Source organism: Temnothorax americanus, unplaced genomic scaffold (assembly GCF_048541705.1).
Source record: "Temnothorax americanus isolate GAGA-0224 unplaced genomic scaffold, ASM4854170v1 Scaffold41, whole genome shotgun sequence".
Lineage (NCBI taxonomy): Eukaryota > Metazoa > Arthropoda > Insecta > Hymenoptera > Formicidae > Temnothorax > Temnothorax americanus.
The window spans coordinates 1,147,885-1,162,131 of record NW_027509559.1 but is presented as its reverse complement, the minus strand read 5'-3'; the positions used below and the strand labels follow the sequence as shown (position 1 = coordinate 1,162,131).

General features: G+C 38.9%; 2 protein-coding genes across 10 annotated transcripts in view; one reads left to right on the top strand and one right to left on the bottom strand.

Annotated features, from left to right (window-relative positions):
- Positions 1 to 14,247, top strand: part of LOC143902901 (uncharacterized) — a 230,816-nt gene that overhangs the window by 74,819 nt on the left and 141,750 nt on the right. The gene's annotated exons all lie outside the window — the stretch shown is intronic.
- Ten-a (Teneurin-a transmembrane protein) overlaps positions 1 to 14,247 on the bottom strand; it is a 450,404-nt gene that overhangs the window by 294,429 nt on the left and 141,728 nt on the right. For all 9 annotated transcript variants that reach the window (XM_077416125.1, XM_077416128.1, XM_077416124.1 and 6 more), the window contains one exon: positions 5,482 to 5,727. In XM_077416125.1, coding sequence (XP_077272251.1) covers positions 5,482 to 5,716 — 235 coding nt within the window. In that variant the 5' untranslated portion in view covers positions 5,717 to 5,727. The remainder of the gene's footprint in view (positions 1 to 5,481; positions 5,728 to 14,247) is intronic.

The following is a 14,247-nucleotide window of genomic DNA, read 5'->3' as shown; positions in this document are numbered from 1 at the left end:
CGGAGGCCAGATGGAGAGCTCGAGCGCGGTTAGAAGATCTCGAGTCTTAGCTGGGAAAGCAGTCGGCTTTTAGTTCTCGTTACCGCCCCCATTAATACTAAGTACACACTTTGCTATGATATCTTTGAATTTGTTTTATTCATTTCGGTCATGACACTCTTCCTCGACCAGCCGCTATATCCGCGAAACGTAACGGTGTGCGGTACAGTGTTATATAAATATTTAACATAAATATAAATCGATGATGTGACTCCACGTGATTGCAACCTCGAGATTTACGCTGCGTCGGCTTATAAACGACAGTAACGCACGCGTCGCTTTTGATCGATTACGCAATGTATCGATTATGGAATTTATCTCGGAGAGGGGGAGGGAAGGAGAGGGGAGGAGGAAAGATAGTTTGAAATATATATATATATATATATATATCTATAAAGGAAGATGTCCTGACTGACTGACTGACTGACTGACTGACTGACTGACTGATTGACTGACTGACTGACTGACTCATCAACGCCCAGGCCAAACCCCTGAACCTAGAGACTTGAAATTTGGAGGGTGTATTCCTCTCATGACGTAAGCATCCACTAAGAAAGGATTTTTAGAAATTCCACCCCTAAGGGGGTGAAAAGAGGTAAAATGTGTTTTCACGACTTTCTCAATATCTCCTGAGTCCGATGAGATATCGACTTGGTTTTTGCCTACGAAGGTTACCCATACAAGTGCTTAAAAACATAAATCAAGATTTTGCCCTAATCAATCTCTAAAGAAGCAAATTACTGAATTATAGAATCCTTCGTTTTCTTTTTTTTCGTTAAATTTACTTTGTTTCTTTCGTTAAAATTACTTCGTACTTCGTTAACATTACTTAAAAATCATAATTATTAAAAGACAAAAAAATATTAAAGACCGGTAAATGATAGAACTCGATGAAAAATATGCTTTGGTTAAGGAACTGAGCTAATGTAATGATTTTTCGATAATTATATGCACACCGACTTTTATGCATGTAGTTAAAGTAAATTTTGCCCGATTAAAACTGCGTCGAGAATACATCGCTCCCGGTCAACCTGTTCATCACAATATAATACAATCAATTATTTATCAGTTATACCATGTTTATTTTCCGGCGCTTTTATTTCAATAACATTAAAATTTTTACTAATTGTCAGTTAATTTTAGCAAAATTACAAAATGCGAAATGGCCCCTTATCTGGAAACTCTCTCTTAGAAAGAACATGAGGGCACACTTGAGAGACAATGTCTCTGCTGGGCAATTCTCCGAACTCCTACTCAAAATAGGGGATGGAAAGTATCCCGAGTCTGAGGGAAAGGTGATTATCCCTGAAGGCCTAGGCTTATTAGTGACAACCTTAGCAAATCTTATCTATATATATAAAGGAAGATGGCCTGACTGACTCACTGACTCATCAACGCCCAGCCTAAACCCCTGAACCGAATTTTTACCAAAAGTATATGAAATAGGGATAGAATTTTCCGGGGACTGCTATAAAGTGTATAATTTTCCGTTACCGATTTTTTTAGAAACCGGTACGGAAATTTTTTCAATTTTTCGGGAATTTATTGACCGAATCTTAAAGAAGTAGGGGTAGAATTTTACGGGGAGCGCCATGATGTGTAAAATTTTGGTTCCATTTTTTTTTGGAAACGGGTTTTTTTATTTTTTCAATTTTTTTGGAAAATATTAATTGAATCTCAAAAAATTACACATGAAGTAGGGGTAAAATTTGTAGTTTTGTAGGGGTAGTTTTTGTTACTGATCTTTTAGATACCGGTTCCGAATGACCGAATTTCAAAGAATTGTACATAAAGTAGGGGTTGAATTCCCGGGGAGTGCTATAAAGTATATAATTTTTTGTTGTCGATTTTTTTAGAAAAGGAGGGGAGAAAAGAGAGAGAGAGGGAGAGAGAGAGAGAGGGGGGAGGGGGAGGAGTGAGTAGAGATACAGAGGAAGATGAGGTATAGTGAGAGAGAGATAGAGGGAGATTTAAAGGGAAAGTGGAGATGTATGGTATCTCTAGTTATCGTTTAATCTTTCATCTTTATATTTTTTTCGTACTTTCTCCCGTTTATCTTTCTTTTCTCTCTCTTTTCTCGTTCCTTTCTCTTGCTCTTTTCTTTCCTCTCTCTCTCTCTCTCTCTTTCTCTCTCTTCTCCTTCTCTCTCTCTCTCTTCTCTCTCCTCTCTCCTCTCCCTCCTCTCTCTCCTCTCTCTCTCTTCTCTCTCTCCTCTTCTTCTCTCGCTCATCTCTTCGAGCTAAGCCATTTTGCGTTTATACACATGCTTTCTCGGAGCGAAGCCGGGTAACCACCTAGTATATATATATATATATGGAACAATAGACACATGTGAATCAATGTATCAATATCCATATATTTAATAACGTATAAACGTATATTTGATTAACGCGAATGAAACGGCCCGGTAAACAGATAGGCGGGCATTCGCGTAATAATCCCGTAGACTGCCATTGTATTTATTTCGCCGTACCAAATTACCAATTTATATAATCTCTTGGGGATAATACACGTAGCGCCGTTATACGGTGTCATCGTATACGCGAGATTTTTGCACACATCGCCATTTCGGGGGACAACATTTTCCGGAAGGTAGTAAAGCGTGATATGAACCGTTGCTGGTGTAATGAGCTGGCAATATAATGTCTAGGCCGGCTCGGTCCAGACTAACCTGGAGACAGACCCTACGACTGGACATCAATATATTGATGACTGTGCGGACGGAGATTAAGAGCTGCCATCCATATCGACGCGCTTGGGCCCTCTTGTAACGTGACACATCGGATACCATTAATAAAGAGACGGTACTTTCCTTCACGTCTGACGAAGAGCTATAATAGGTATTTTGATCCGCGAGCTAAGAAGGCATGGGAAAGGAGGAGATCTCTTTCCATTATATCATAGAGATGATAATGTCGTGACACATATATATCCCTGTTAGGGAGTATCCACAAGGAAGACAAAGTGTGAGTGTGATTTTAGAAAATATGTGTTGGAACTAGTAACTTACTGTTTTGCTGTGATGTTTTATTGATTTTTTGAGCGTGACTCCTTTCGCAACGGTTCATTATCGACAACACATTGTCAAAGAAACGATTAAAACTCGGATTAAAATCTATCGTGCGGCGCTGAGTTATATAACAACATAACGAATAAACCTTTTGATTGCTCTTCCATCATTAATTATGACAAATGTTACTAACGGACAAAAATATATTAATTAACGACGAGATTTGAAACGTGACCACGCGACCATTCTTTCAAGAACGGACAACATTGGAGATTGCATCGTCGCGGAAAACTGTATAATATCGATTCACAATAAAGTGCGTATCAAATAGGCGGACGAGAGGATGGTATGCGGAAACGGAATGGGACAAACAGGAGAAGCTGCGGGCTAGTAAAGGCGAGTCATTACGTTGTCGGTACATCGCCTCTTTCGATACATTTCGAGTGCGGTTACGTGACACTGCGCTGTACCTACCGAGTCGAGTGGTAGATGGGCTCGAGAGAGAAGGGGTCGGGCGCAGATACGGGGAAGAGGAAATGGGAGAATAGGGATGAAAATGGGGTAGGACGACGTGGGATCAATGCGGAGAGGCAGCGCGGTAATCGGCAGCAAGTGAATTGGAACAAATGCAGACAGACGTGAGGTGGACTGCTAGACTCTCCCTCTCTCTCTCTCTCTTTCTCTCTCGCTTGATACCGCAACCAAGAAATATAGTATAAACCGGACTATCGCTATTAATTGAGTTCGTCCCTATCGTCGATGCGCGCAACGTCCCCTACTTTGTTCAACCTCAAGACGAATCGATGAAACGTGGGAATGGAGAAACGACGAGGGAGATGATGAAGTAGATATTAGGGGAGCAGATAACGGAATACCATATGAGACAACTTATCCGGACTTATTGCATTATTCTTTCCGACCCACTTCGTTGTGCCGTCGTTAGAGCTAGAGTGTGTTTTTTTAAAGTATATTTATATTGATACAATCAATTGTACGAGACAGCTTCGAGACGTAACGCGCGTTGCTTTCTGTACATATAGTGCATGCGTCTATGAAAATTATTATTCGTGAAGCTTCATTTACTTTTCAAAGTGCTCACACCCATTATATTAGGTATTATATTAGAAGGAGGTTGCCGGCGAGCGCGGCAATCTTGATTTTGGTCTTCGAACGTAATATCCGGCAGTGCTTGTAGACGACGCGAGGAAGTAAAACTAATTTCGTAAATCCTTTAATCTACGCGTTTGGTGGAAAGCCGAGGCGAGATTAAGGGAAGCGGACTGAATGGGCGAGCTCCTGGGTGTTTGATGGAATATGATGAACGAGGCACGTAAAACTTAGTTATTGGTATACCAGATCAAATAGAGGAAAAAGAAGCAACTTTAGTCTGACGCACCGCAATTAAAGCAGTTGCGAAAGTCACGACACGCAATTGGACTTAATAATGGGATAGTTGATATAACGTTCCTTGTTATATTTACACGTTGCATATGCATTTGTGCGCAAAATCTGACATTAAATTCCCGCAGTTCTTATTCAGGGACGCGATTCTCATTAAGTTTAAAGGTTTTTCCTATGTTAAGACTCTTTCAATTCAAAATTGAACATAGGTTAATGGAGTTACCAAAACGAGAGAGTATTTAATAGTAAAATACTGAAATCGCCTTTATGTAACAAGGTTATTATTTTGCTAAAGATTCTTGTTTATTATCCGGTGATATCTTTTATAAAGATATCTCAATTGTTATTAATATTCAATAGAAATCTGTATCTATAATCTGTATTGTATTTGTCATGAAATTAATTACATGACATGATGTATGATTTAATAACACATTTTATGTTTATATATGATTATTGTTAAGCGTTAAATGAAGATACTTTATTATACCAAAACAAGTTATAAAGCGTGTCAAAATACTCTAAAATTGCATCTCTCGATCGAAAAATCATTATATCGAATAAATATTGTAATATTATATATCGTCATTGGATTCGTCCATGAAAACAGGATCAACTGTAAATTAAACACAAAAGTATATCGATGAGAAAAATCAACAACGAGACAATGATTGTTGGCAGAATCACGTTTTTTTGGTATAGATTCGGACGATTGCAAATATACACGAGTATCGTTTCGTTGAATATAACAAACATGGGATTGTATCGCAGATTTACAACATGCACCGAATATAAATGCAATGCACATCAGCAAGTTTCTGTTTTCTTGTTCGTTTATTCGTTAGTATATACGCTACTTTATGTTGAATGCAACGTAAATTTAAAATCAACAAATTAAGAAGTATCTTTAAACACAAATAACGAAGTTATCTAACAATATAAGTACCTCTTCTTTTTTTTTTTAAATACGATGGGGGTGTTTTGCTAAACTTTTTGTATAGAAAGAGCTTACAATAATGAATGAAACTTACTGCCATACTGTTGCGCCAAAATGGAGGCAAAGACCTGACCGGGGCTACGAGCGCCTCTTGCAACGGATGAACTCGACACGGGCCCCACTGCGTGACGTGCGTTATCTTCATCATCGCTACTGGATTGGGCACTGGCTCCATAACCGCGCCGTTCTCTCCATTCCAGGGACCGCTGACGGCGCAGCCCACGGCCCCCATTTGCATGGCCGCGGCCCAACGTGCCCTCGCTGTCCATCACTGCAGCATCTGTAACAAGTGATTGATAATTTATACAACGATCGGAGCACATAATAAGTCTTATAAAAAGCTTTTCTTGTAAATTTTATTATTTGCATATAGGAAATATCTCTTTTATGATTTGAGGTAGATTTTTAAGAGATATTGAAGTCAATTCCGTGTTCGAAGCAATTACAATGTACAAGAGAGGCATACTAAATCCTGCTTTTAATATAGCGTCTGTCTGCACGTCGCAGAGAAAATCTTAAGATTTGTATGAGAATGCCAAATGGCGAGTCAAACATAACACGAAAATTGTTGCGTGGAATAATAATGATGCCATTACGTGGAGCGTCGATGGTACGTCAACGTCGAACAACAGCGACTCATTAGGCATTCACGGCCGTTACTCGGAATCATTCAGGGCCGAACGAAATCGAATTGCATACTCGATATTTGTTGATATTCAATGCAGATAATTCTAGCTTGGATGCTGACAGGTTTGTTTATGTCTGGGATATAGAATATATTAATATACATTATCAGTCCTAATATGTAAAGGAGATAACGTTCCTTTGTGGTTTCAATAATATTTCAAGTAACAAAGCGTTAAAAAGTTTTTAGACTTATATACTTGGTAGACGAGAGCAAAGCGAAAACGTTACATATTATGTAACATATTCTACATGTCTCGATTAATTACCAACTATTTGAAGTGAATTTATTATATTTCTTAAATTCGTTTTCTGATTCTCTGATGATATAATTGATAAAGACCCACTATTAATGTTAATAAATATTTTATATTCGTTATGCAGTTGCAGCAATAGTAAGCGACCTTAGATTTTCGTATAGAATTTTCTTGTTGACCCTCCTTCAAATAGAGACCTCTGTAGATCGATAAGATCTTGAATGTGTATATGGTGGTAGATAATTGAGTGGTGGATGCCTCTCGAAATTCCCATGGAGACGTCCTCGCTCGCTGTTGCTCTCCCTTGATTGCAGGAACCGCTGATTGATGCTCCGAGGGAGAACCGAACAGTGATGTCTTAAGATCTCTCACTGTTCCTTGGACTATGAAATTTCAGTTTAGGTCTGGTATCACAAATGGGATGGCCGTGTTACGTTTTCGGTCACGTATTCGAAGAACGGATTTAATGCTAATCCATTGTCATTGTCGGCACGCAAAGATAGCTCGTCGATCATATTTGCACGATTAATGATACGTAATAATTGTGGACTTCCAAACGTGATATAAATGTGAATATAGCAAAAACAATCTCATGAAGCGCACACGATCCCGTTTCAATAAAAGAAAATAAATACGGCCGTTTACCGATGGCTGTATCCGATAGAATTGGTCAGGGAATTTGCTCGGCAAATATTATATGAAAATTGAATGAGATGGAAGTAAATTAAATTCTGTATACGTGACACACACACACACACACACACACACACACACACACACACACACACACACACACACACACACACACACACACACACACACAAAATATGCCAGATTGATTTTGTAAAAGTACAATAATGGTTGTAATGTATACGTCATAAATTTATAATTCGAATTTGATAAACAACGCTTTCGTGCACACGTTTTTAAAAATAATTCGGCAATCGTCATAATATTCAAATGCTGTAGAGGAAACCGCGTTACAGAATGACGAGCTATATCCAGCCATAATTCAAAATCGGCGGGAAGGGGGGAGGGGGAGAGGGGAGTTAAACGAGACGGTTCATATAACCACGAGCATATCGGCGTGAATTCCCAGAAATTTGCAACCGTGAAATTTATGGGGAGACATCCTGCGGTGTCGGGCGTCACGTTAATAAATCTCAATGCGTCGCAAAGCCGGGCGGGGGATAAACCGTACTTGGGAGGTGCGCCCCCTTATGCATCTCGCCGTGCATCTCTCACAGCCACTTTTCGCACTTGCCTCAATAGTAGCTAACAGGTCGCATCCTCTACACACGAGGGCACTTTACGATGTTTTGTTTCGTCGGCCCTTCGCATCCTCGCCTCCTTCGTTCCCGTAAGTGTGTCGAGAATGTGGGCGACTTGTCAAACCGTAAGTGAATTGGAAATCTTCCGTGGTGCGAGTCGAGTTAACGAAGAACCCGCAAGCGCAGTCGAGTGCCTCCTTTCCGAGCAAAGCGAGAGGAACGTTAAGGGACGATCGTCTGTCAATCTTCGTGATTTCATATTATTGACTGATATTTTTCATATAACCCCAATTCTCTCTCTCTCTCTCTCTCTCTCTCTCTCTCTCTCTCTCTCTCTCTCTCTTAACTAAGCAGCACTAAAACAATTTGAATGTGTGATAGCGTGAAGTGATACTTTATATCAATTTTATTGTATCAATTTGACGCTCACATCCTGTTCTCTTTATCTGACTTGGATATTGGCTTGTTCCTGCGCAACAAATTTTATTTTACCTATATTAACCAATAAACAACAGAAGAACGAACCAGAATATCAAAACAAATTTAATAAAATTTTATAGTTTTTAAAATATAACAATGATAACTATATATTTCGGTTATTTATTATTTTATTATATTAATCGAAGGAAATACAAAATCAAGGTCTGAAAATTGTTGGCCTTGTGGTTATATATTTTATTATGTATTTTAAATCTCACACTCGTTATTATAGAAATATTTAATTTTTGTTATACGTCTTTTTAGGACGTTTTATGAACTACTGTGTAAAGATTTTTACACCATTTAATCTCGATACGATCGATTATAGTTATATCACTTTAGCGATAGTCTTGAACAAGCCCGTTTTGAAATTAGTTTCACGAATAAACGATCGAGGATAAATTTTCAATTTATGTGCGTGATTATAGTAACGTTCAAGGTGTAGTTTTTTCATGCCGTCGTAACAGAGGAAAAATTCCATGGTGGAAAAAATAGATAATGTAGCATTGTGTGTGTGTGTGTGTGTGTGCGTACCTCCTCCAATATTACACACTGTACTGTCTATTTCACGGTTGCGAACGACATTTCGTCGTTTTAATAGAAAATTTTTACAAGGGATCGTAAACATAAAGTAGACCATACAGCCGTTAGGGAGCTCTTATTGCTATAACTTATAACACGTAGCTGATAATATAATAGGCCTGTACGATATAAAGTGCTTCGCAAAGAGGGCTGTCGGGGATTTGCTGACTGCAAGTATGACTTTGCCATTATCACACAATGCCGTTTTTAACATAAAAAATTTAATATAAAAACTTTCGAAGAAAGAAAACATGAACTGTTTTTTTAAAGACATATTAACCTAATGATTAATTTTAATCTTTCAGTAATTAACGAAAAGAAGATTTTACTTCTTCGTAAAAATATTAGGCAAAAATAAAATCGTCTTAGTATAAAATTAAATATAATTAAATTTGGAAAAGTTTTGTATGATAAAGATAATAGGGCGAAAGCTTGCAAGAAAAGGTTAAACGTTACGTAAAGTCTTTCTCTTATCACGTATTGCGAGTTATCATGGTTAAATAAGATTGTTGCGGAGATGTTCCAGCGAGTGAGGCAAAAAGTTGGTGCCAAAAATCATAATCTTATGAGGGAACGCGGTGCAATCTCGGGAAAATTCGTTGGCTGCATCCGACGTCAGATATAGGACAAGCATTAGGGTAGAAGTTCTTAATATTGAGGCATGTCGCACGTGTTTATTATTGCCAAGATAGAATTCCCCGTTTCCACTTGTGTAATAATAAGTCAACGTAAACGCGAAAGTTTTTCGTCATTTCTCAACGACAATACCAAATTGTTCTTGTGAAAATAGACGAAAGTATGCAGTGCTTGGTTTTTACGCGCATCGTTTCGTTTATTGTATTAAATAAACGAAAACTTGGTTCACACGGGGGGAAACGCGAAACGCACGTCAGATATTTCACCCTATACTCGTGGCACACCCGCGATATTCGTAACTCCGTAAATATAAGTCAGTCTGCGCGTGTCGTAACCTCTTAGAAGGGGTTAAAAATCCTCAGCCACACGTATATGTATATAACCCGCGCGAAAAGTCGTCTCGTAATACCTACGCTTGAGAATATAGTGGCACTCCGACTTTCAAACCACGAATTCCGTCTTAGAGAAGGCATACTATAAAAGGCTTTAAGAGTTTCCCCGTGTTCGTGCGAATGAGTGGGATTTGCATATACCACGTCCCGGCGGGAATTTCACGAGAAATGTGGACAGGGTTTTTAAACGACATCTAATGAAGGTAACATTAGACGACATTGTTCAAGTCCGCCACGGTGCCTTTTAGGAATGTAAGAAGGGCATCTGAATGCAGCATGAAACATAGACCGGTGACCTGTGTAGCCAGATATGATTTGAGAAAGACTTTTGCATATTCATCGGGATGTGCGTGAACCTTAATTGCTCGTCAAGAAGGCGCAGCCCCTTAAATATTAGTTACATTCACCCAGCTCCCCGTCGCTGGACCGCCATCGCTACTGCCTCCGATATCATCGCGCCGCCCCGGATAATTATACAGCTTTAATCTGAGGAACGTTTCCGAAACGCCCGTGAGGCACTCGTCGACTTTGGCGATAGAAATTTGAATACATATTAATTATAGCACATATGTGTCGCTGTGTTTATAATTTACATAAAGCATACTGCATGCACAGGCATAAATTTACTTTGTGTTCGGTGTGTGCGTTTCTCGGCGCTTTGCCGTACGCCGTACGTAATCCAAGATACACCAGAATTATATGAAATACAGTATTTTGAATAGACAATATTACCGGTGCATTTAACGTAACAAACGTTCTTCTATAATGAACGAAGAGATTATCTATTTTTAATTACTGGGTAAATTAGAGATGAATAATAGACAGCCTCTTCGTTTATTAATTCCTGTTTAAATATTCCTATCTCCTGAGCCGCGAATAAGAAGGTCCCACATGTCTTGTAATAATACCTTTTTATTGTGTACTTCTTAAGCAATCTCTTGTTTTAAAAAAACCAATAACGAAATGTTATATTTGTTATTTATCTGCGACAAATACTGTAGTCCCGAAGAAGATTTGAGATTGCGCGAAAATCCCAGCACTTGGCTAAAATTGATCTAAAACGCGCCCGTCAATCATCCCCTCCCGGATCGAATAGATAGCACGATGAAGAAAATTGCACGGCAACGGCGGCCTCCGTGGCATTTTGCGGTGCAGAATGTCAATTAAACGGCGTGGCCGATTAACCATAACCGAAACCTCGACAAAGGCTGGAGCGTGCACGGTTTCGCACTCCGGCGGGTTCATCACGCGATAATTTATATGGTAATTCCAGGGACGTAATAAGTCCCCCTCGGCAAACTCCGGCTGCCACTACATACGATCCTCCGGTGCGGCCGCGGCGTCCTGCGTTGACCCCGGCGCGGCGTTCCATCGGGAGAGGATGGCCTGCCATGTACACATCATTACTAAAAGCGGTCATCGATTCATCGGAGTTCGACCACCGGCCGTGCCCACCGACCGATCCGTCGTGGTAGCGCGTCGATGCATAGACAAGCTGACGTATATTGTATATCTATATGCATGTACATGTAATGTGTGTAAGGTATGTATATATATATATGTATAATATATATATGTATATACATATATATATGTATAATGTATATCAGTATACATATATGTATATCCTATGCGGTAACGAGAACGTGTAGGCGCATCCATTGTCAAATTTTCCCACTCGCGATCGACCGTGCGGGATTTAATTAACACCATCTCGTTAACTTTTGTCGCGACCTATCGTGCCCGGCCCGGTGTTATCTCTCACGAAGATGAGCTTGCTTGCTCAATCAAGTGGATCGTTTATATCGACGAATTAACGATATGCATTGTCCTTTTTCCGCAGTTTAGTCTCCACTCACGAGAATTTGCATGTCAATAAATGTAAAGTATCACATTACATATCTTTATTTTTTCATATATATACTCGTCATTAATTACTTTAACATTTATTTTCTGAAAACATTTTTTTGTGACGAGAAAATTTACACGTTGCAAACTTCAGAAGAAATTATTTCTACCAAATAAATTTATTTCTGTATTTATTAGTTCACATAAATATTATAGCTTAGTCATGTTTTAGCGTCATGTTTTCTATATATAATAATTTGTTGATTAAGATGAATCTGCTTCTAGATGACTCTTCTCTCTCTTTCTCTCTCTCCCTTTCTCTCTCTTTCTGATAGAAGAGTTTAAAATATATTTCAAAATCTGTCGCGCGATTGATGATGATTCATGGAGACGAGATAGAAGTTATTAAAAGCGGTGATAATCGATGAGGATGGATAGCATTATAACATTACAGTGAAGCGGTTTACTCATAAATTTTGTTTGCCCTGACAAAATCGAAAAACCGCGAGGCATCACCAGGGCGTGAATATATTGACACGAATGTGGCTCCAGCATCAGAGCAGTATTTATTTTCCCGGAAATTTTTAGCACGGTGAGCAGGCACACAAGTATCGAATAACCATCACTGGCACTCTTTTTGTAAACAAATTATAGATGTATCACCTTGAAAAATTCGAGAGCATATTTTTGCTCGTTAGCATTAGTCAAGACTGTATTAATAATTTATTTTATGATTCCATCAATTTTATTTGGTATTTTAAATGGATCTCTATTTATGTCGGATAACGATTCATACGGAAGCATTTTATTCTTGGCAATAAACAGAGATTGATCTGTTAATAATTTAATATTTTGTGTCATGAACAAAGATTTTCTATGCTGAATTACAAAAAGATATACTTTTTGTTGCAAATAAAACATGGTGCGCGAAATGAAGAGTAATGCTCGCGTATAGCTCTAACAAACGATAAAGGGCGAAAGAGATGCGCTCGGAATAAGAGGAGAAAGAGAGAAAGAGAGAAAGGTAATGATTTCCGTTTAATTTACTTCGAAAGAGAGCTTCCACGTGTCATAGACTGAGTGCTATCGAAAGTTCAAAGTAGCAGTCGATAGAAAGCAAACGGGTCCATCGCCGCGCCGTTTATAGACGTTCTCGTTCGAGATCAGAGAAAGAAGGCATCGGATCCTAACGGACCGTTCCGTTCGATTGCAGTAATTACAAAGTCGATTGTTAGCGACTCTTTGAAGCTCAATTATTCTTGGTAATGACTCTTCTATTTAATTACAAATATACGTATGTACGTAGTAGCGTGCATCGCGATCTTGAAAGCGATCGTGTTTTGGAATCGGAATGTCGAAATAACCGGGGCATCGGTGCAAATACAATATCGAGGAAAAATATCTTATTTCAATGAGCAAGGAGTATCGCGCTGGTCGCAGTATAAACTGATAAAATTCTTAATTGCGAATTTCCGTTTTTATCGAAATTGCGGCAATATGCAGGTTAACTATTGCCGATAGATAGGTATCCTACGATAGATACATTGAGCCTAGGTACTCGATACTCTCTATTGCGTCCCACACTCCTGCCTCACTCTTGCTCCGTAATCCACGATGTAGTTTCGTCTTCATTTGCCAAATGGTCGGTAAATCCACCCTATGCGATGTCGTCACTGACTGCAGGAAAGGCGGTTTAGCATCACGGCATCCAACCGTCGCGGGGGCGTTACGATGAAACTTAACTGCGATGTAAACCCACTTTGGCTCCGTTGGATGCTGCTGGATGAACGTCGTTTCTCACTAACACGAAGTCGCACGAACCATTTAACGATTCTCCGGGTGGGATTACGTGTCGCGCAATCGTCGACCCTGATCTGTTTTTGTAGGCTCGCGAATGTGGGAGATTTGTCTCACGACGTTCAGCCAAATTGCAGTGTGTTAGTTACGATTGTGAAGTATAGACGTTTGTGTACAAACAGCAATTATTGACAGAAGTCATTCTTTATTTCACTATTATGCATATATAGTATCAATTTTTTAAGAATTATAAATATAAATTTAACATAATTTTTTTAAGCTTTCTTAATTATCAGTAAATTGTAAATCAAAGTGAAATTTATTGTTTAATTACAACGCTGTTATCTCGGACGCAACTGAAATAAACGTCCAAATGTGAATGACGATATAACGGAAAATACGGATGTAGGTTTACCCCGAAGCTTTATATATGCATAATAAAGTTTTATGAGTGAAGATAAATAATTCATATATGTATATATATGTATGTTTAAGAAAAATTGGAATAATATTATGCAACCAAAAATAGACAGGCAACATTTGACTTTTTAATACATTAGAGAGATACATAGAGTTCGATAAAAAGACAAAATCTATCTGATATCGTCGAAAAAGAAAGCACAAGATCCCCAAGACTTTCAGACTGTCACTTTTCCGACCTGCAGAAAACAACATTCTTGAAACGAAAGACTAGTCGTAGAAATTGGATTGTCCTTCGAAAGCCCCTGGGGTGTCATGCGTAGGAACGCGGGATGATTCATTCAACACTACATCCGTGAAATGTTCTGAAACGTTCTACAACCCCGTAGAAGAGAATAAGCTATAAATAGAAACGAAATTCCGCACGTGTTGA